The sequence below is a fragment of the Carcharhinus amblyrhynchos genome, unplaced genomic scaffold, assembly GCF_965287045.1.
Source record: "Carcharhinus amblyrhynchos unplaced genomic scaffold, sCarAmb.v2.hapA scaffold_37, whole genome shotgun sequence".
Taxonomy (NCBI): Eukaryota; Metazoa; Chordata; class Chondrichthyes; order Carcharhiniformes; family Carcharhinidae; genus Carcharhinus; species Carcharhinus amblyrhynchos.
This window is the reverse complement of record NW_027649778.1, coordinates 5,845,557-5,867,895: the sequence shown is the minus strand read 5'-3', so window position 1 is coordinate 5,867,895 and position 22,339 is coordinate 5,845,557. Positions and strand designations below refer to the sequence as shown.

General features: G+C 47.9%; 1 protein-coding gene across 2 annotated transcripts in view; it reads left to right on the top strand.

Annotated features, from left to right (window-relative positions):
- ppp5c (protein phosphatase 5, catalytic subunit) overlaps positions 1 to 13,817 on the top strand; it is a 41,220-nt gene extending 27,403 nt beyond the window's left edge. For both annotated transcript variants that reach the window (XM_080218211.1, XM_080218212.1), the window contains 7 exons: positions 1,406 to 1,511; positions 6,720 to 6,862; positions 7,593 to 7,680; positions 8,822 to 8,862; positions 11,180 to 11,358; positions 12,199 to 12,280; positions 13,476 to 13,817. In XM_080218211.1, coding sequence (XP_080074337.1) covers positions 1,406 to 1,511; positions 6,720 to 6,862; positions 7,593 to 7,680; positions 8,822 to 8,862; positions 11,180 to 11,358; positions 12,199 to 12,280; positions 13,476 to 13,538 — 702 coding nt within the window. In that variant the 3' untranslated portion in view covers positions 13,539 to 13,817. The remainder of the gene's footprint in view (positions 1 to 1,405; positions 1,512 to 6,719; positions 6,863 to 7,592; positions 7,681 to 8,821; positions 8,863 to 11,179; positions 11,359 to 12,198; positions 12,281 to 13,475) is intronic.
- Positions 13,818 to 22,339: the final 8,522 nt, after the last annotated feature.

Here is a 22,339-nt window from a genome sequence, read left to right as displayed (position 1 = left end):
GTGAACCTTACTGAAGCATTTGTGTCAGAGAATGTATTTCAGTAGCACTGGTTGCAGAATAAGTCCACATTCCCAACCCGCCTACGAGCAGAAGATGGCAACAGAGGCTGGGTTTTTGCAGTGAGTAACTCACCTCCAAAGCCTGTCTACCATCTACAAGATGCGAGATGAGATGTGAGGAATGCTCTCCCTTTGCCTGGATGGGTGCAGCTCCAACAACACTCAAGAAGCTCCATGCAGTACAAAGCAGTCCCGCTTGATTGGCAGCCCATCCACAAGCATTCACTCCCTCCACCGATGGACTGTGGCAGCAGTGTGTACCATTTACAAAATGCACTGCAGCAACTTACCAAGCCTCTTTCGACAGCACCTTCCAAACCCACAATCTCTACCACCACCTAGAAGGACAAGGTCAGCAGATACATGGGAACACCAGCACCTGGAAACTCCCTTCCCTTCCCTGACTTGGAAATATACTGGCCGTTCCTTCACTGTTGCTGGATCAAAATCTTGGAACTCCCTCCAGCACAGCGTGTCTGCGTGGGTTAACTCTGGGTGCTCCGGTTTCCTCCCATAGTCTGAAGATGTGCGGGTTATGTGGTTTAGCCCTCCCTCACAGCACTGGGTGTGCCTACACAACAGGGACTGCAGCGGTTCAAGAAGGCAGCTCACCCACCACCACCTCCAGGGACAACTAGGGATGGGCAATAAATGCTGGTCGAGCCAGTTATACCCATATCCTAGAAATGAATATAACTTTTCAAAAGTCAAATAATAATTACTGTTTGGGCCTTGAACCTCTGCAACAGTACAAAAATACTCGGTAGTGTGCAAATTTGCAGTAATAATACTCACATTCCCCAGTGGATTTTGCCTCCGATATCATTGGGGCAGCACAGTGGTTAGCACTGTTGCCTCACAGCGCCAGAGACCTGGGTTCAGTTACTGGTCTTGGGTCACTGTGTGGAGTTTGCATGTTCTCCCCACGTCTGCCCAAGTTTCGTCCAGTTGCTCTGGTTTCCTCTCACAGTACAAAGATGTGCAGGTTAGGTGAATTGGCCATGTTAAATTGTCCCTTAGTGTCCTGGGATGCGTAGGTTAGAGGGATTAGCAGGGTAAATATGGCATAGGGCTGGGAAGGATTGTTGTCAGTGTAGACTTGATGGGCTGAATGGCCTCCACTGTAGGGTTTCTATAATTCTATGAATTTGTCAGAAAGATGTTCCATTAGAACTAGGACTGACACATCAATTAGTTCGGGAGCTGAGAGTGCTTGAGTGCGTCCACCAAAACCAGCAAGATGTTTCATTACTACCCATCTTTGTATAATGGAGGAACCAAAGCCTAGTTAATATCATTCTCTGCTGCTCATCCAGTATTCCTCCTTAACCCAGGTGTTACTCAGTTATTTAATGGCGATTTTGTAGACCGAGGGTCATTCTCCGTGGAGGTCATATTAGTCCTCTTCGGGTTCAAGCTGCTTTTGCCAAACCACTTCCATGTTCTCCGAGGTAAGGTGCATTTTCCCTCTCGTCCTGCTGTTAGACCTTCTGTTGCTTCTTTCATGGGATGTGGGCATTGGTAGCAAGGCCATAGTTTATTGCTCACCCCAAAGGCCCATTTCAGATAGGGCAGCTAAAAATCAAGCGTGTTGCCTTCGGTCTGGAGTAATGTGGAGGTCAGACCGGATAACAATCACCAAGACTATCACTGGACTGCCTTTCTGTTCTTCTTTTAGTTCGTTGAATTTAAATCCCACCAGCTGTGGGACGCCCCAACGCCTTTTGCAGCCAATGAAGCACTTTTTGATGTGTGATCTCTGTTGGAATGTAAGCCAAAGCAGCCAAAATGTGCACAGCAAGATCCCACAAAACAGCAATGAAATCAATGATCAGGTTCACCTTTATTTTTAAGGTATAACTTAAGGGCACCATGTGGCACAGTGGTTAGCACTGCTACCTTACAGCGCCAGGGACCCGGGTTCGATTGTGGCCTGGGGTCATTGCCTATGTGGAGTTTGCACTTTCTCCCCGTGTCTGCGTGGGTTTCCTCCGGGTACTCCAGTTTCCTCCCACACTCCAAAGGGGTGTGGGTTAAGTGGATTGGCCATGCTAAATTGTCCTTTAGTGTCTAGAGATGTGGAACTAGGGTGGTTTGTGGGGTTACGGGGATGGGTAAGCTGTTCTGTTGGAGAGCTGGTGCAGACTTGATGGGCTGAATGGCTTCCTTCTGCATTATACATAAGAATTAGGAGCAGGTGTAGGTTACCTGGCCCCTTGAACCTGCCCCTTCATTCAGTAAGGTTATATCTGATCTTTTTGGGAACTCAGCTCCACTTACCCGCCCACTCACCATAGTCCTTAATTCCTTTATTGTTCAAAAATCTATCTTTGCCTTAAAAACATTCAATGAGGTCACCTCAACTGCTTCACAGGGGAGGGAATTCCACAGATTCTCAACCCTTTGTGTGAAGAAGTTCCTCAACTCAGTCCTAAATCTGCTCCCCCTTATTTTGAGGCCATGCCCCCTAGTTCTAGTTTCACCCACCAGTGGAAACAGATCTCCCCTCATTCTTCTGAATTCCAATGAGTATAGTCTCAGTCTCTCCTCATAAGCAAACCCTCTCAACTCCACAATCAACCTAGTGAATAACTGTTGGGATTCTATAATTGCCCGTCCCCTGATTTTGAATGAGGGGGGTACCTTTCCAATGCTGGGGGAAGAGTCTACATGTACTCAAAACAGTTTCCCTTTGCCCTGATCCTCTCTTTTTTCAAAAAAAAGTCCCATCGCAGGGATCTATTTAAAACGAGGCTTGATGGGCCATGAAATACTTTCCCTGATGTGCTGAGTCAAGACTGTCAGAAGGGAATTGGATAACTATCTGAAGAGAAAAATCTTGAGGTAATGGTGTGTGGGGGGGGGGACTAGGTGAATTGCTTTTGCAGGGGGGCCACCACGAATACAGTGGGTCAAATGGCCCCCTGTAATTCACTACGGCAAAAGGTGCCATTGCACAGGTGTGATGGGGCAGCTGTTTTGGTGCATAAAAGCTACTCATTAAAACAACATGTCACTTCCCATTTGAAAAGTGGAACATCTCCAACCGAAAATCGGGAATTAACCAGATTTGGGAGGATATGAGAGGTTAAATGGAGAAAAGGAAAATTAAAAACCTTGGAAAGGTGGGAGTGACAAGATATAGGGGATGGCATGGTGGCACAGTGGTTAGCACTGCTGCCTCATAGCGCCAGGGACCTGGGTTCGATTCCCACCTTGGGTTACTGTCTGTGTGGAGTCCGCACGTTCTCCCCCGTGTGAGTGTGGGTTTCCTCCCACGCTCCAAAAGATGTTAGGTAGATTGGCTGTGCTAAATTCTTCCTCAGTGTAGCCAAACAGGCACCAGAGTCTGGTGACTTGGGGATTTTCACAATACTTCATTGCAGTGTTAATGTAAGCATACTTGTGTGACACTAATAATAAACTTTTATATAAGAGGGGTGTTGGATGACAAAGGAGCAAAATTTGAAAGTTGACAATTCTGTGTTAGTTTATGTTAGTTAGGGTTAGTTGATATTAGTTAGGGTTAATTAGTTGATATTAGTTAAGGTTTCCTAGTCCAGGCAACAAACACTAAAGTCAGAAACTAGATGCTGAACATGGGAAAAAAGAACAGTTTGGTGGAAGAGGTTAGAAAAGTGACAAGGAGGGTGTGGTGGGAGGGAATTTGATGAGATGAGAGGTGGGGAACAAGTTGGAGAGGAGACTGTGAACTTAACCACTCCATTGCATCTCGCTATATAGCCTTGGGAGAAGGTGTTAATGCAGTTGAAACTATTCTGAGCAAGGCTTAGCTCATCCATTAACGATCGATGGGTGGCTACATGAAGTTTCTCTGTCTCTGTCTCTAGAGATCTCGGAACACCCCCTAAAGCAACTTTACAGCCAGTACTTTAGATGTGTAGTCACTGTCATTATCTAAACAAACTGTACCCCTCAAACAACAGTGACACAGAATGAATGTTGGACAGGAGACCTGGGAGAACTCACCTGTAGTGCAGCGCAAGCTCTTCGGTTCCCTCCAGAGGGTAGGCAGGGTCTCGGTTTAATGTCTCATCTGAACAGTCAGCCCCTCCAATTGCGCTGCACTCCCTCAGTACTGTGCGGGAGGGTCGGCCCAGATTCCATGCCCAAGCTGGAGAGGGGTAGTGCTTGAATCCACGACCTTCTAACTTGGATGTAAGTGCTACCCATTGATCAGATCTCAATTGACCAGTGCCTGAAGTTGTTTTGGGGGGTTATCCACAAATCTGGAGCATAGGCTGGTGACAAGTATAAGATAATGAAACCTGATCCCAGGTGCACAAGGTGCAGGGGAGAAAACATGAGTGGCAGAAACGTGAGCAAAAGTAGAATACAAAAGCAGGGATGTACTGCCGAGGCTTTGTAAGGCTGTAGTCAGAGCACATTTGGAATATTGTGAGCAATTTTGGACCCCGTATCTAAGGAAGGATGTGCTGGCCTAGGAAAGGGTCCAGAAGAGGTTCACGAGAATGATCCCGAGAATGAAATGAATAAATGAAACGATCCCATGAGGAGTGTCTCAGGACTCTGGGTCTGTACTCGATGGTGTTTAAAAGGATGTGGAGTGGGGGGGTTCTCATTTAAATTTGCAGAATACTGAAAGGCCTAGATAAAATGTACGTGGGGAAGATGTATCCGTTAGTCAGACTCGGATCCGAGGGCACAGCCTCAGAGTAAGGGGACAACCCTTTAGAAACGAGATGAGGAGGAATTTCTTCAGCCAGAGGGTGGTGAATCTGGAATTCGTTGCCATAGAGGACGCCAGGGTATTGAGTGTATTTAACACAGCGATAGATAGTTTCTTGATTTAAAAGGGGATCAGGGGTATGGGGAAAAGGTTGGAGAATGGGGTTCAGAAACTTATTAGCCACGATTGAATGACGGAGCAGACATAATGGCCTAATTCTGCTCCTATATCTTACGGAAGAGAAAACTATAGGAGGAGGAGATGACGGAAAAATAAATGTAGGTGGATAGGGAACTAGAGCGAAATAGAAAAGAGCGTCAGAGGGGCCATACAGATCCATCAGTTCTATTTTTTGTGTTCTTTTCTTCCCACCTTGTCTTTGCCCTTCATCTCCCTTCCCCACCCAGGATATAGTACCGCAGGAACCCCACGCCTTGTATTTCCCCCAGTATCTTGCTCAGGTAGCCACTTATTGCCTTGAGAGTTAACTGTGACTCGGTTGGTATCATTCTTTCCTCTGAGTCACAGGATTGTGGATTCCGATCTCACTGCAGGCCTTCAACGTAAAATTCTAGGTTGGCACTGCAGTGTAGTACAGAGGGAGTGCTGCACTGCTGACATGTTGTCATTCAGATGAGACTTTTACCTGTCTGCCCTCTTACCTGAACCTAAAAGACTCCAAAGGCTGCTCTTTTGAAGAAGAGCAGGGGGTCTTGCTGACTGCTTGTTTCTTGACTTTCATGGGTGGCACAGCGGTGAGCACTGCTGCTCTAAGTTGCCAGAACCCCGGGTTCAATTCCAGCCTCAGGTCACTGTCTATGTGGAGTTTGCACGTTCTCCTCGTGTCTGCGTGGGTTTCCTCCCACACTCCCAAGATGTACAGGTTGAGTGGATTGACTAAATTGTCCCCTTAGTGTCCAAAGATTGGCCATGCTAAATTGCCCCTTAGTGTCTCAAGGTGTGTTTACCTACTCTCCCAGCCAATATTCATCCCTCAGTCGACATCACAGATGGGTTATTGGGTTGTGGGAGCTCGCTGTGTACATAATTTGTCCCCCTGCATTGACACCGACTACACTTCATTAGCTCTTGCAGCCCATTGCGATGTCTGGTGGTTGGGAGGGTGGTGTAGAAATGTAAATTCTTTGCACATCTACAGTTTGACAACAGCAGAGATCATGGCCAAATCCAGCTCTGCGTCATTGCTGGTAGACGTTCAGGATCCGTTGGGACAGAGAGGATTCCGGAATAATAATCTGGAGCAGCAGGGAAGCTGCCTGACTGTCTCTCCCCATCGCCCTCCCAACTGAACTGCAACATTCCCTTCGGCTGAATTCCAACAGGGTGCGTCTCCAATCACCCTCCCAATTATTTTGTTATTTGTTTGTGGGACATGGGTGTCAGTGACCAGCATTTATTACCCATTCCTAGTCACCCTTGGAGGGCAGTTGAGAGTCAGCCACATTGCTGGAGTCACATGTTGGCCAGACCGGATAAGGACAGCAGTTTTCCTTCCCTAAAGAGACATTAGTGAACCAGATAGATTTTTACAACAATTGACAATGGTCATCAGTAGATTCTTAATTCTAAATTTTTTTTTTACTGAATTCAAATTCCACCAGCTGCCGTGGTGGGATCCGAATCCAGGTCCCCAGAACATTCACTGAGTTTTTGCTAGACTATTAATCCAGAAGCTCAGCTAATGTTCTGGGGACCCAGATTCGAATGGAACTACGGCATCTCCCTGGGCTGAACTCCGATAGGGTGTCCAAGAGCTTGCTTGGCTTGGCTTCCCCTTGTTCCATTGCCTCGTAGTGTCTGGAGGGAGGAAGAGACACAGGCGGGTAGATTCCAGGAGTTGGCCTTGGGGGTGGGGGGGTGGTGTTTAGCCCAGGGGGAAGTGACAAAGGGAAAACTGACATCCGAGTTTGTTCTTGGCCCCTTGCAGGTAACCATGAAACGGACAACATGAATCAAATGTACGGCTTTGAGGGTGAGGTGAAGGCCAAATATACATCTCAGATGTTTGAGCTCTTCAGTGAGGTCTTCCAGTGGCTACCACTGGCTCAGTGCATCAACGGTAAAGTCTTGGTGAGTGAACCTTGCTCCATCTATTCCGTCGGATGCTAACTGCTTGTTTCTTGACTCTCTTGGGCGGCATGATGGCACAGTGGTTACTCTGCTGCTTTGTGGCACCAAAGCCCCGGGTTCAAGTCCGGCCTCAGGTTACTACTGTCTGTGTGGATTTTGCATGTTCTCCCCGTGTCTGCATGAGTTTCCTCTGGTTTCCTCCCACATTCCAAAGATGTGCAGCTTGGCTGGATTGACTAAATTGTCCCCTTAAGTGTTCAAAAATGTGTAGGTTAGATGGGTTGGCCATCTCAATTGCCCCATAGTGTCCAAAAATATGTAGATTTGATGAATTGATCATACTAAATTGCCCTGTTGTGTCTCAAGGTGTGTTTACCAGGCCAATCCACCTAACCTGCACATCTTTGGACACCAAGGGGACAATTTAGCATGGCCAGTACATCTAACCTTCACATCTTTGGACATTACGGGACAATTTAGCATGGCTAATCCACCTAACGCCCACATTTTTGGAGTGCGGGAGGAAACCAGAGCGCCCGGAGGAAACCCACACAGACACAGGGAGAATGTGCAAACTCCAAATGGACGGTGACCCAAGCCGGGTATCAATCCTGGGTCCCTGGTGCTGTGAGGCAGCATGCCACCGCCCCCTTGCAGTCCACCTCAGAATCTTGTACGCCTCACTGAGTCTGCCTGTTATTCAAAGCTACCCTATTTCCCCCTGTAATAGATTATGCATGGCGGTCTCTTCAGTGAGGATGGCATAACCCTCGAAGACATCAAAAAGATTGATCGGAACCGACAACCTCCAGATTCAGGTATGGAATCCCTGCCTGTAACACTATGTGACCGAGGCTTCCATGAATGGTGGTGTGCGCCCAGCACCTGGTCTTTATCTGGGGTGGAAACATAACTCATTAATTTGATCTGTGTGGAGGGGGGGAAGGGAGGAATTTCAGTGTTTGTAATGAAGCTTTAAAAACTTCAACCTTTATGTTCATGCTTCACAGAAGGGTGACGCACAGAGATATAAACCTTTGATGCTCTGGGCACGGTAGCACAGTGGTTAGCACTGCTGCCTCACAGCACCAGGAACCCGGGTGCAATTCCAGCCTCGAGTGACTCTGTGGAGTCTGCACGTTCTCCCCATGTCTGCATGGGTTTCTTCCGGGTGCTCTGGCTTCCTCCACACTCCAAAGATGTGTGAGTTAGGTGGATTGGCCATGCTAAATTACCCCTTCGTGTCTAAAGATGTGAAGGTTAGATGGATTGGCCATGCTAAATTGCGCCTTAGTGTCACGGGGACTAGCAGGGGAAATACGTGGGGTTAAGGGGATAAGGCTATATAAATCTTCGGAGGCAGAAGTCCCTTCACCAAAATCCCTTTATTTACAATTCCAACAGCAGTACACAGTGTGCTACGAGTCAACAGTCTGCTTTCCGGAGTGCCAGAGGAACTGTGGTTAAATAAAAAGAAAAGACTCCCTGATTGGCCCATCAATTGACTCCTTAATCAGGAGTTTATATTCCAATAGGCCAGCCTCAATGTCCTGATTGAAGTCATTAGGGGGGCCTGGATGGGATTGTTGTCGGTGCAAGCTTGATGGGCCGAATAGCCTCCTTCTGTACTGTAGGGATTCTATGCTTGGATGTAGATTTAACCCTTCCAGTACTGTATGCAGAATTAAATGTGCATTGGCCTCAAATGCATTCTATTCACTCGGGTGGAATTTATCTTTCTACGATCACACACACACTGCAACAAACTGATGATTTTTTCCCTTTTTTCTCTCTCTCTCTCTCTCTTTCCCCACCCTCTCTCTTGTCCCTCGTCTCCTGTCTCACCCAAGTGTTTCATTGCATCCATTATCAGGCTTGGTGTTTCTCTGTTCCTCTGACTGTTGTGGTCCTCAGCATTTTTAAATCAATGTTCTCCTCATTTACTCTGTTTCGCCACAGGTCCAATGTGTGACTTGCTCTGGTCAGACCCACAGCCTCAGGTAAGAGTCCAGAATCAGGGCATGCTACATTCAAATCTCACTGGCTCTTCTCTGTGTAAGTCCAGACCAGAACTAACGGGAGTGTCCTGTGTGGAAGTGTGAACTCCACCAGCATGGTGGCACAGTGGTTAGCACTGCTTCCTCACAGCGCCAGGGACCTGGTTTCGATTCCCAGCTTGGGTCGCTATCTGTGTGGAGTTTGCACCTTCTCCACTGTGTCTGCGTGAGTTTCCTCCAGGTGCTCCGATTTCCTCCCACAGTCTGAAAGAGGTGGTGGTTAGGGTGCATTGGCCGTACTAAATTCTCCCTCAGTGTAGCCGAACAGGCGCCGGAGTGTGGCGACTAGGGGATTTTCACAGTAACTTCATTACAGTGTTAATGTTGTAAGAAGTCTCTCAATACCAGGTTAAAATCCAACAGGTTTACTCACTCAATTGATGAAAGGATGGAAGATGGTGAGCCCAGATTTTGCCTGCCTGCCTGCCTTAAGCTACTTCCTGTGATCCTCCGATCATCCATGGCAATCTGACTTGTGACACCATATTCATCCAGCATAATGGTCTTATAAAAATAGGATCTGTCACACCTGATACAATTAACAACCATGTGAAAACATGTTGACAGGAACAAAAGAACTGGCAGTTTTTTGCTCCAGAATATGGAGCTGTAACAAATGTAACAGCGCTCCGAAAGCTCGTGATTCCAAATAAACCTGGACTTTAACCTGGCGTTGTGAGACTTCTTACTGCGCCCATCCCAGTCCAACGCTGGCAACTCCACATCAGTGTTAACGTAAGCCTACTTGTGACACTAATAAGTCAAAAACAAAACTTTAGCAGGAAGAATGAAAAGGCAACGTATTGTTTAAATGGGGTGAGATTGTAGAACTCAGGTGCAGGGGGATCTGGGTGTCCTGGCACATGATTCACAAAAGTAGGAATACAAATGGAATGTTGTTTACTATAGAGGGAATGAGCTATAAAAGCAGGAACGTTTTGCTACAGTTGTATAGGGTGTTGGTAAGACCACATCTAGAGCACTGTGTACAGTTTTGGAAGTGATATTAGAAGCGGTTCAGGGACTTTGTTCGACTGATTCCTGGGATGATGGAGTTATTTTGAGGAAATTGTTGGCCAGGTTGGGGCTGTATCCGTTGGAGTTTGGGTGACTGAGGTGATCTTATTGAAACATATAAAGTCCTTAGGGTCCCAAAAGAGAAAATGCTGGAAAATCTCAGTAGGTCAGGCAACATCTGTAATGAGAGAAAAGAGCTGACGTTTTGCATCCAGGCGACCCTTCGTCAAAGCTAAAGGGCATAGAAAGTGGAAGATATTTGTACTGCAGGGGGAGGGAATGAAAGATGAATCACAGCCACAGAAACAAGGGGAAAGGCTGCTAATGGCAGCCCGTAGAGAGAATAAAGGGTGTGAATGGCCAAATGGCAGAGAAACTGAAATCAGAGGTAAACAGTGACAGATGAAGATGGGGGGGGGGGGTGGGCGGAGGTAAAATTAAGAAAATGGGGGAAAGGGGAAGCAAGGGGGGGGTGGAGGTAAGAAAAGGCGGGATCTGAAGTCCTCAGGGTACTTGACAAGGTGGACAGTGAGATGTTCCCTCTCTTGGGAGAGCCCAGAACAAGGGGGGGCCAGTTTATAAATAAGGCATGCCCGTTTAGGATGAAGATAGGTTAGGTGGACTGGTCATGCTAAATTGTCCCTTAGTGTCAGGTGGATTAGCAGGATAAATGTGCGGGATTATGGGAATAGGGCCTGGACGGGACTGTAGTTAGTGCAGACCCAATGGGCTGAATGGCCGCCTTCTGCACTGTAGGGATTCTATGAGAATTCTTTTCTCTCTTGGATCATAAGTCCTCCTCAGAGAGCAGTGAGGATGAGTTCGGTGAATGTTTTTAAGACTGATTTAGATTTTTGATCGAGAAGGACGTCAAAGAGCATTGAGTAGGATGAGGGGGTGTGTAGACAGGAAAGTGGAATTGAGGCCACAGTCAGATCAGCCTTGATCTTTTTGAATGGCAGAACAGGCCCGAGGAGGTGAATGGCCTACTCCTTGTGTTCTAATCTAAACCACTGCAGTACCCCTAACTTCAACCCGACTTGACTGCCAAATGAGACAGGTGTACATAGAGGGGGGTTCAAACTCAGACCCTCTGAGGCACCAGACCCCGCATCACGATACTGCTGCCAAATTGGCTCCACCAGTAAAGCCCTGGCGCCCAGGCTGTTGTCTGTCATCACTGTCTCTTGTCCCAATGCACCGTGCCCGGAGTGAAAGTGTCCGTCTCTGTTGTCTTTTCCAGAACGGAAGGTCAGTTAGCAAACGTGGGGTCAGCTGCCAGTTTGGACCCGATGTCACCAGCCGCTTCCTGGAAGAGAATAAACTGGATTACATTATCAGGAGCCACGAGGTGAAGCCAGAGGGCTACGAGGTCACGCACAACGGCAAATGCATCACTGTGTTCTCAGCGCCTAACTATTGGTGAGTATCCCGTGCTCTTCCAGCGACTGGGCAGAGCGCAGGATCTGCCCAGGCTGGGGCAGGGACTGCTGAACTTTCACTTTTCATTCCTCCACTGAGTGTGCAGGAGGAGCCCATGCTTCCTGCTCCAGCCTATCAGAACATTTCAAGACTAATACCAGTGCCTTGCATTCTCCCTACACTGCTGTATCTGCCACCCTTAAAACCATAAGACATAGGAGCAGAATTAGGCCACTCGGCCCATCGAGTCTGCTCTGCCATTCAATCATGGCTAATATTTTTCTCATCCCCATTCTCCTGCCTTTTCCCCATAATCCCTGATTCCCTTATTAATCAAGAATCTATCTATCTCTGCCTTAAAGACACTCAATGACCTGGCCTCCACAGCCTTCTGTGGCAAAGAGTTCCATAGATTCATCACTCTTTGGCTGAAGAAATTCCTCCTCACCTCTGGTTCAAAGGATTGTCCCTTTAGCCTGACATTGTGCCCTCTGGTTCTAGTTTTTCCTATCAGTGGAAACATCCTTTCTACATCCACTCTATCCTTGTCTCGTGTGTTTAACCAGCCTTGCACAGAGCAGATTGGTGGGGGAGGAGGTTGAAACAGAAAATGCTGGAAAAATCTCAGCAGGTCTGACAGCATCTGTAGAGAGAGAATAGAGCCAACTTTTCAAACATTTATTACCCATCCCTTATTGCACCTTGAACTGAGTGGGCTTGCTGGGCCCTTTCAGAGGGTAGTTCAGAGTTGACCACATTGCTTTGGGTCTGGTATGCTTGTGCCGGCCCATTGGTTGTGCCTGCCCCCCCTCCTCTTAGTGAACCTTCTTTCTCTTGCAGTGATCAGATGGGGAACCAAGGAGCATACATTCACCTCAAGGGCTCTGACCTAAAACCCATCTTCCATCAATTTAAAACTGTGGTGAGTTTCTGCTTTATTATTTCATGGGATGAGGACGTCTCTAGCAAAGTCAGCATTTTTTGCCATCCCTAATGAGGGAGGGGAGGTGATGGCCTAGTGGTATTATCACTAGACTATAAATCCAGAAACTCAGCTAATGTTCTGGGGACCCAGGTTCAAATCCCGCCACAGCTGATGGTGGAATTTGAATTAAATTAAAAAAATCTAGAATTAAGAATCTACCGATGACCATGAAACTATTGTTGATTGTCAGAAAAACCCTTCTGGTTCACTAATGTCCCTTTAGGGAAGGAAAACTGCCGTCCTTACCCAGTCTGGCCTACATGCGACTCCAGAGCCACAGCAGGTGGGCAGCACGGTGGCACACTGGTTAGCACTGCTGCCTCGCAGTGCCAGGGTCCCAGGTTCAATTCCTGCCTTGGATGACTGTCTGTGCAGAGTTTGCACGTTCTCCCCGTGCCTGCCTGGGTTTCCTCCGGGTGCTCCTGTTTCCTCCCATAGTCCAAAGATGTGCAGGTTAGGTGGATTGGCCATTCTAAATTGCCCTTAGTGTTCAGAAATGTGCGGGTTAGTGTTCAGAACTGTGTGGGTTCTAAACTGCCCCTTAGTGTCGGGGGGGATTAGCAGGGTAAATATGTGGGGTTATGGGGTCAGGGCCTGAAGGATTGTGATCGATGGGCCAAATGGACACCTTCTGTCCTGTATGGATTCTATAATTAGGTGGATTGGCCACACTAAATTGCCCCTTGGTGTCCCAAGATGTGCAGTTTAAGTGGATTGGCAATGCAAAATTGTCCTTTAGTGTTCAAAGATGAGCAGGTTAGGTGGATTGGCCATGCTAAATTGCCCCTTAGTGTCTCAGGTTGTGAAGGTTAGGAGTATTAGTGGGGTAAATCGTGGGGTCGCAGGTCCATGGCCTGTATTTGGATGCTATGTTGGGGAGTTGGTGAAGACTCGATGGGCCAAATAGCCTCCTTCAGCACAGTAGGGATTCTGTGAGAACACTAGAGGTGATGGGGATTGCACTGTTTTGTCTCTTAAATAAATTGAGTAGATGAAGATGCAATGAAGTGATTCCAGCAGAGGAATTGCATGAGATATGGAGCTGCTGTGGGTGTAGCACTGGTAGATTTAGAAGTTGAGGACTGTGTAGTTTTAACCACGTGATAATGCCCTGTTTTGTTTTCTCCCGCAGCCTCACCCGAACGTTAAGCCGATGGCATACGCGAATTCTCTGCTGCAGATGGGGATGATGTAGTATCTGAGCATCTGGTTTGGACAGAATCCCCTCCCGCGGTGGGCGGGGCATCAGGGTTTAATTTAATCTTCCTCACTCGCTCTGCCATCTCCGAACCAAGTCTCCCGCCTGCCCAGGGCCCTCGCTGGCTGGGGCTCCACAAAGTGCAAGGTCCTCCTAGTGCATAGAGTATACGTTAGACTCGTAGCCCAAGCGAGCACGTGTGATGCCCGCGCAGTCCACATGCCTGCCCTCGCGAGCACGGTCTCGGAACAAATTCTTAACCCCCCCCCCCCCCCCCCCCCCGATCAGCAGGACTCTGCGGAATAAGGTAATTTCAATCCCTTAAACTACTGTAGCTTCTCTTTCACCCTCCTGCCCTTTAACAAGCCCCTGACTGTTCCCCTAAACCAGGGGGGTGGGGGGGGGGGGGTTAAAGCTGATGCATAGTCTCTGAATGGCTGGTCGACACCCCCCAGATTACCTCCAATTTTCCCCAAAACCAGATCTCCAGTATCCCACAATAAATAGAAGTGCAGAGGTAAATAGCAAAGTTTTATACAAGGAGAAAAGAAATAAAGCTTTTTAGCGGATCTAGTTTCTCGCTGCCGGTTTTGGGTTGTAACTGCCCGCATTAACACCACCCCCGTCAGCCCTGGGACACTCAAACTATCACCTGTGACCCCCACACTCCCTTTGTTTCTAACAGTACGCAATCCTCAGACTACCCCGCCCCCACCTGCTTCCCACTTTGTCACTTGCGTTCCCATTTGCTGTGGCTGGTTTGCGCCAATTGAATTTGGTGGGCCTTTATTGGACCGTTTGCTGTTTTTTCATGCCCCACCCCCCAAAAATCCCAATCTGTTCTCGCCAATGACTTGCAGGCGATTGTGAGTTGATGGTGGAGGGAAACAGAGCGGGTGTTTCCAAGTAAAGCTTAAAACCCCCACCAAGGGGGTTCCAGCTGTTGTAGTGAAATCTCACAGGTGTAACATTTAAAAGTTTGAGAAGCTTTCTCAGTTCACAGAAAGTGAATTCAGGGGAATGTTTGTTTTGGGGGGGTTGGGGGGGGTGGTTGGTTGCTGGGCAGGGACACAAGGATGTGGGAGAGAACCAGTGCACTTAACGTAACTGACTTCAAAAGAATTTCTGTAGCGCCTGTCACCACCTCAATGTCCCAAATAGGAAGTCAGATTTGAGGTGCTGCCACTTGTTGGGAGTGTAGGAAATGCAGAAACCAGTTTGCACACAGCCAGAGCCCACCAATTGCCATCACGAGCTAACAGCGTGAGAAATAAGCGCCGGAGTAGGCCGTTCGGCCACTCGAGCCTGCTCTGTCGTTCAGTAAGATCACGCTGGTCTATCTCAGCTTCACTTCCTGGCCCTATCCCCATGAATGTTCCTTCGTATCCAAAATCCCATCAATCTCAGCCTTGGATATCCACCTGCCTGAAGCAAAACAGCAATCCCCATTGATGGAGATTAGTGTTTCAAGTTAGCAGATGACAAGATCCACAGGTGGGCGCACAGGCAGTCACACGTATGTGCACACATGCGGGGCGCATGCAGGCGTGCATTCAGACGCACGCAGGCGGGCATGGGCACACATGCGTGCACAGACTCGCGGGTGCATTTGGGCACACAGGCACACTGGCATGGGCACACGTGTGCATGCATGCACGCACACTGGTGCACACACTCATGGTGAGCCATCAGTTTGGCAGATGTGGACTCGTCCATGCAGAATAAGCTCTCAATTTCTTCCCTAAACTGACTGTTTCTTCAGTCCTCCATCACATCCACACACATCCCCACAACTCCTCCACCACCCCCCACCCCCATTCCGTGCATTACTACCTGTAAAAAGAGTCCGTCAATACATCCCAAATATGACCCTCTTCTGGCCCATTTCTGCCATTTCATTTAAAGTGGGAGACCACCTATTTGTACCTCAGGGCATTATTCTATCCACTTCCTCCTCTTTTTCTCAATTGCAGCTAAACAGGTGGCCTCCATTCAGTATCTTAAAACCCCAAATTGTCTCGTGTTCCCGCACGCTAGCCCAGAGCTCCTGTAACTAAAGTCTGTGGGAAAGAGTCTTTTGCAGCCAGAATAGATCAAGAACTCGAGATTTAATTGTGAATTGAAGGCTAAGGTGTGTGTTTCAGAGAGAAATAACTTGCACATCACAGTTGGTGGCTAAAATTTGCCTAAAAATCTTTTGCGACAAGAGTTGTGCCCATCAGAACGGATGTTTCATTCTGGATCAACCCCATAGTATCCAGATGGGATGTTCACTGACCTGTTCAGAGGAGCATACTCGATCTCAGTGAACTGTGCAGAGAGTTAGGACCCCCTTACCGCCCCCACCCCCACCCCCACCATTCATACCTCAACTAACACCATTTCTTCAAAAATACATATAACTGTGCTGCTTGTCCTGCTCCTGTTTCTGGGATCTTACTTTGTGTAAATTAGCGCATGGTATTTGTCCACCCAACCTGTGATTGCAATTGAGTGCCATTCATCACCCAAGAACAGCCTTTTGGGGCCTCCTGAGGCTGTGAAAGGCGCTATATAAATGCAGATGTGTCGTAATTACTGAGGTCATCGCAGCTTCCCATTCACTGGAACGGACTCCCGCCGTGGCAGGAGGTTTGCGTTGATAGTGGTTGCAGACCTCGCACCACAGCCCAGCCCTAATAGCCCTCCCTGCCACTGTGAGTACAGAGCCTTCTGGGCCTGTGGAGCCAAATGGGACGCTGGGGGGGGGGGGGGGGGGGGATTGCAAAAAGAAGGCAGCAGGTCTCAATGGCAGATCAGGGACTGATCGCTGCAGGCTACTTTGTCCTGAGTTAGCCTAGCCTTGGTGACTGGGAGTCTCCCACTCACCTTGATCGATGTCCACCAGCACCAAAAACTGTGCTCTATCCTTCCTGCTTACACTGCCATCCAACACGTGGCACACTCCTTGCAATATCAGTCTGGAAGACTCGCTAAAATGATTAAATAAGATAGGGGGAGTGGGATGCTGTCACCCTTGTTGACACTGGGAGCACATGGAGTGAGGTTGGGGGAATCCCTGAGCTTGGATTGACCAGATACGCCTGTTTCAGGGTGCAGGCAGCTTTGGTGGGGGGGGGGGGGGGGGGGGGATTGCTTTCACTTATTTGTTCCTTGCCATGCAAGTGTGGCAGCCGAGGTGATGCTGAGCTGCTGACCTGAGCTGCTGCAGTCCATGTAAGTACAGGCATGTCCATGGTTAGCGTTCCCAGCAGTTAGGACCCACTGACAAAGAAGCACCTCCGAGCAAGGATGCTGCATGTGGTTCCCTGCAGCCCTTGTCCTCCCACGAGGTAGCAGACTCTAGTTTGGGTGGTTCCACTGACGTCTACTGTGGATCACCCAGGTGAAGGTGTCTCTGGCCAGCAATCTAAAATTCCTCCGTCCTCCCGATTTATCTCTGCCCAGTAGCTCCAGGTTTGATGTTCCTTCCGGGACCAAGCCAGTCCTCCAGTGATTGCACCCCTGTTTCATTGATATCTGAGGGACAATGGGACCCACACCAACAGGGAAAGATGACAATCATTCAGAGCTTCTAGAGAGTTCCGTGGCTTTTCCTTTTCCAAAATAGAAAACGACGTGACCGTTTTCCCCACTAAATTTTCCACGGGTCGGGGAAGCACTGGCTGCTACGAGCGCACAGCTTCTCCCCACGGTGAGGGGGCAAAGGCTGGTGCAGCGCAAGGTGGATTTCTCTCTGCTCCCCACTCTACCCTCACGATGGTTTGGTTTTTGTTTTTTCTTTTGGGGTCGGGGGTGGGGCGGGGGGGTGGGTACTTCCAGGTGCGGTGTGGAGTTTGAAGCCTGCTCCCTGTCTGACTCTGAGCTTGAATGTACATGGTTTGGTGGGGAGGGGGAGACTTGACGACCTGGTGCTCAGTTTAGGCACAAGAGTTTTATAATTGTACGTGTTTGCCATTGAAATGTCACTGTCAAAAAAAATTTATTCAAATGTTAGAATTCTGAATTATATTTAATGACTGTGCATTGTGGTGTTTGAAGATTTGCAACTTCCTGAAGACTGTATTGGCCAGGAGGCAGCAATATGTTGAATAAAATAAAGATCGCAAGGAATCGGTGTTTGCTGAACGATTGAGCAAGGGGCAGATTAAGGAACCTGTATCTGCTGAGCAACTGGGGACAGAGCAGATTGGGTCAGAATGCCCCTTCTTCACCTTGTCTGTACTTATCTGCTGCTGTGCTCACCAATGCCTCTGTCACCTCCTGACCAGACTGTTGCAACAGTCCCCTAGGGTGGCACAGTGCTTAGCACTGCTGCCTCTCAGCGCCAGGAACCTGGGCTCAATTCCCGGCTTGGGTCACTCTATGTGGCGTTTGCACATTCTCCCCGTGTCTGTGTGGGTTTCCTCCCACAATCCTAAAGATGTGTGGGTTAGCTGGATTGGCCATGCTAAATTCTCCTTCAGTGTACCCAAACGGATGCAGGAGTGTGGTGACTCAGGGAATTTCACAGTAACTTCATTGCAGTGTTAATGTAAGCTGATTTGTGACACTAAGAAATAAACTTAATTCTGGCCTCTTGAGAATCCCTGATTTTAATCGTTCCATTATTGACAGCCAAGCCTTCATCTGTCAATGACCCGAGCTCAAGAATTCTCTAACAAACTTAGAAAATGGGTAACAGATCTCATTTCCCTGCCAGTGCTGTCAGCAGAAACATAATTTGGCACTCACTCCATTCAGTGCAGCAGGACCGGAGAATCCCAGCCACGGACAAAGTCGTAGAATCGCGGTCATGGTATTTCCCAGTTCTCCACACACCCCACTCGCTAACTCATTGCTCATAGTGTATGTGCTGCCTCTAAAAGATTGATCTAAATTAATTTAGATCAATCTAGATTAATTGCCCCCTCTAAATTAATCTAGGGGGCACAGGGGTTAGTGCTACTGCCCCCCACCCCCCTCAGCGCCCCATGTTCGATCACAGCTTTGGGTGACTCTGTGGAGTCTGCACATTCTCCCCATTTCTGTGTGGGTTTCCTCCAGGTGCTCCAGCTTCCTCCCACAGTCCAAAAGATGTGCAGTTTAGGTGGATTAGCCATGCTAAATTGCTCCTTAGTGTCAGGGGAATAGCAGGATAAGTATTGTAGAAACTCTACAATGCAGAATGAGGCTATTTGGCCCATCAAATCTACACTGACAACAATCCCACCTAGGCCTGATCCATGTAAACCCACATATTTACCCTGCTAATCCCTTTAACCTACGCATCCTGGGACACTAAGGGGCAATTTAACACAACCAATCCACCTAATCTGCACAGCTTTGGACTGTGGGAGGAAACCGGAGCACCGGAGGAAACCCACACAGATATGGGGAGGATGTGCAAACTCCACACAGTGGCCCAAGCCGAGAATCGAACTGAGTCCCTGGTGCTGAGAGACAGCGGTGCTAACCACTGTGTAGTTACAGGAATAGGATCGGTTGTTGATGCAAGCTTGATGGGCCAAATGGCCTCCTTTTGCACTGTGGGGATTCTACGAAAATTAACGTTAGCTCACATAGCACTGTTGATGTAGAGCTGTTGTGCAAGAATTATGAAGGGTCTAACTGATCCGGTGGTTGCTATCGCGAGTCAGAATTTCCCACTCGAGCTTTAAGTACCTATTCCCATCTGACGCTCCAGTGGGGTACTGAGGGCATGCTGCCCTGTAGAAAGTGCCATCTTTTGTAGGAGATGTTAATCTGGGACCCTGTTTGTTGCCTCAGTTGAATTTTTTTTTTAAATCCTATGGCATCTAGTCGCCCTTGAAATGAGCGTCTCGCTCAGCCATTTCAGAGGGCAATTGAGAGTCAACCATATTGCTGCAGCTCTGGAGTCAAGTAGGCCAGATGAGTAAGGATAGCAGATTTCCTTCCCTAAAGGGCATTAGTGAACCAGATGGGTTTTTCTGACAATGGTTTCATGGTCATCAGTAGATACTTAATTTCCAGATTTTTTTTATATTGAACTCAAATTCCATCATTTGCCGTGCTGGGATTCAAACCCGGGTCCTAGAACATTAGCTGAGTTTCTGGATTAATAGTCTAGCGATAATACGGCTAGGTCATATGAACTGCTTCTGACGCATTTACATCCTTCCTTAAATAAGGAGACCAATATTGTACACAATACTCTAGATGTGGATTAGATGGATTGGCCATGCTAAATTGTCCCTTTGTATCCAAAGATGTGTAGGTTAGGTGGATTGGCCATGATAATTGCCCCTTAGTGTCCAAAGATGTACAGGTTAGTTGGATGGCCATGTTAAATTGCCCCTTAGTGTCGAAAGATGTGCAGGTTTGGTGGATTGGCCATGCTAAATTACCTTTAGTGTCAGGGAGATTAGCAGGGTAAATATGTTCAACTGAAGCAGAACCTTTTTTTTGTATTCAATTCCCCTCAACAGATAACATTAAAGAATTCCACATGGAATGACGCAATTAGTCTTAAACTGATAAATCTGTTATCGTCGTTGTGGGTTTGAGCTAAAACTGTCCTTGGTTACAATCAAGAAGGAGGCAGAGTGGCTGGAAAACTATTAATGTTGTTAAACATTCTTCTAACTATGGGCAGGAGAAGGCTCAAACATGAGATTTCACATGGAGCTCTGTCTCAGCAGGGTCAGTCATCATATGATCTGACATTACTGACGATGTTGGTTGACTATACCATTAACCCCTTACACTACAGTAAAGATGCAAGAAGGGATTCAGATGCTTGGGAGAATCAGTGAATCGCTGCAGTGCAGAAGGTGGCCATTCGGCCCAACGAGACTGCACCAACCCTCCGACTGAACATCTTACCCAGGCCATCCCTGTAACCCCACATGTTTACCCCACTAATCCTATAACCAACACATCTTTGGACACCGGGGCAATTTCCCATGACCAATCCACCTAACCTGAACATCTTTGGACACCATGGGGCAATTTAGCACAGCCAATCCACCTAACCTGCACATCTTTGGACACCATGTGGCAATTTAGTATGACCAGTCTAGCTAGCCTGCACATCTCTGGACTCTAAAGGGAAATTTAGCATAGTTAATCCACATAACCTGCACATCTTTGGAGTGTTAGAGGAAACCGGAGCACCCGGAGGAAACCACTCAGACACAGGGAGAAAGTGCAAACTCCACACTCCAGCAGTGACCTGAAGCCAGGAATCGAATCTGGGTCCTTGGCGCTGTGAGATAGCAGTGCTGCCCATAAGCTAGGGGGCACCATCATTTAACATCTCAGCAGAGGGGATTTTCCAGTCCCACCAATGTCGTGGATCTTTTGAATGGCTTGATCACATTTTCCAGCTTCCCACACCCACACACCTGAAAGATGGTACCTTTGACAATGCAGCCCTCCCTCAACACTGCACTGGATCCAGGCAACACACAAGTTAAAAAATCGCAGATGATTGGGATTGAGCATTTTTACACCCGCTCTCCTGCTTACTCAATACCCAAAGACCCACAGCCCGGACTAACTGGCCAATGCCTCTGCCCATCCCCCCACATGCCCCTTAAACCACTGTGACCAATAACAAGAATGGACAATGCTGGCCATGACAGTCTAAACTCAAACCCACGATGGTGATGACAGATTTATCAGGCTTCATATGAACTATCTCTCAACCCCAGTCACTGTATGCCACAACGAGCCTGACACGCAGAGTAAGCCAGACACTGACAGCCTACACACCAACTAACTCCAGCCCATAGACCCAACACCATTGGGTGGCACAGCTGCCTCACCAGGGATGATGTAGAGATGCTGGCGTTGGACTGGGGTAAACACAGTAAGAAGTCTCACAACACCAGGTTTAAGTCCAACTGGTTGGACTTAAACCTGGTGTAGTGAGACTTCTTACTGGCCTCACCAGGGACCCAGGTTCGATTCCCGGTTTGTGTCACTATTTGTGTGGAGTTTGCACGTTCTCCCCATGTCTGAGTGGGTTTCCTCCGGGTGCTCTGGTTTCCTCCCACAGTTCAAGAGACATGCTAGTTAGGGTGCATTGGCCACGCTAAATTCTCCTTCAGTGCACCCAAACAAGTGCTGGAGTGTGATGACTAGGGAAATCTCACAGTAATTTCATTGCAACATGTAAGCTGACTGTTGACACTGATAATTAAACTTTAACATTAAACAGGGTGAGAAAGAGTGGTTGTGATAACAGTATAGCCTTTGGCATTGAGACATTGAACATTGGTGGACAGCGTTTGAGATTAGAAAACAGAGACCAAAAGATTAGTGTTAGAGAGAGAGGGAGAGAGAACTATTCAGTGTCAAACCTGGCTACAACTGAATTCAGGCATCAGCCTCCCTTATAGCAAAGTGTACTGTTTACAGAAGATGTCAGACTGATAGTAACCTTTTCAGAATACCCTCCATAAACCTACCCTGATAACTCAGCTTGGAAAAATGCAAATCCACATTCCAATCTGTGACTAAGAGAAATGGAGAGGGGAAGGTACATTCCATTGTGGAGTGTGGGACACACTCAGTGGATACTGACTGCATCAGTATCTGCCCATTAATCTTTACTACCCCTATATAATTGTATTAGTTTGCTGGCTGGTCTTATCGCTGAAGGTCACCAGTGTTTGACTGGGTGCGCAGCAGAGAAGCAGGCTGGACCAACATTGTTTGTTCCTTAGAAACTAGAAGCAGGACGGCAGTGTCGCCTCGCAGCACCAGGGACCCGAGTTCAATCCCGGCCTTGGGTGACTGTGTGGAGTTTGCACATTCTCCTCATTTCTACA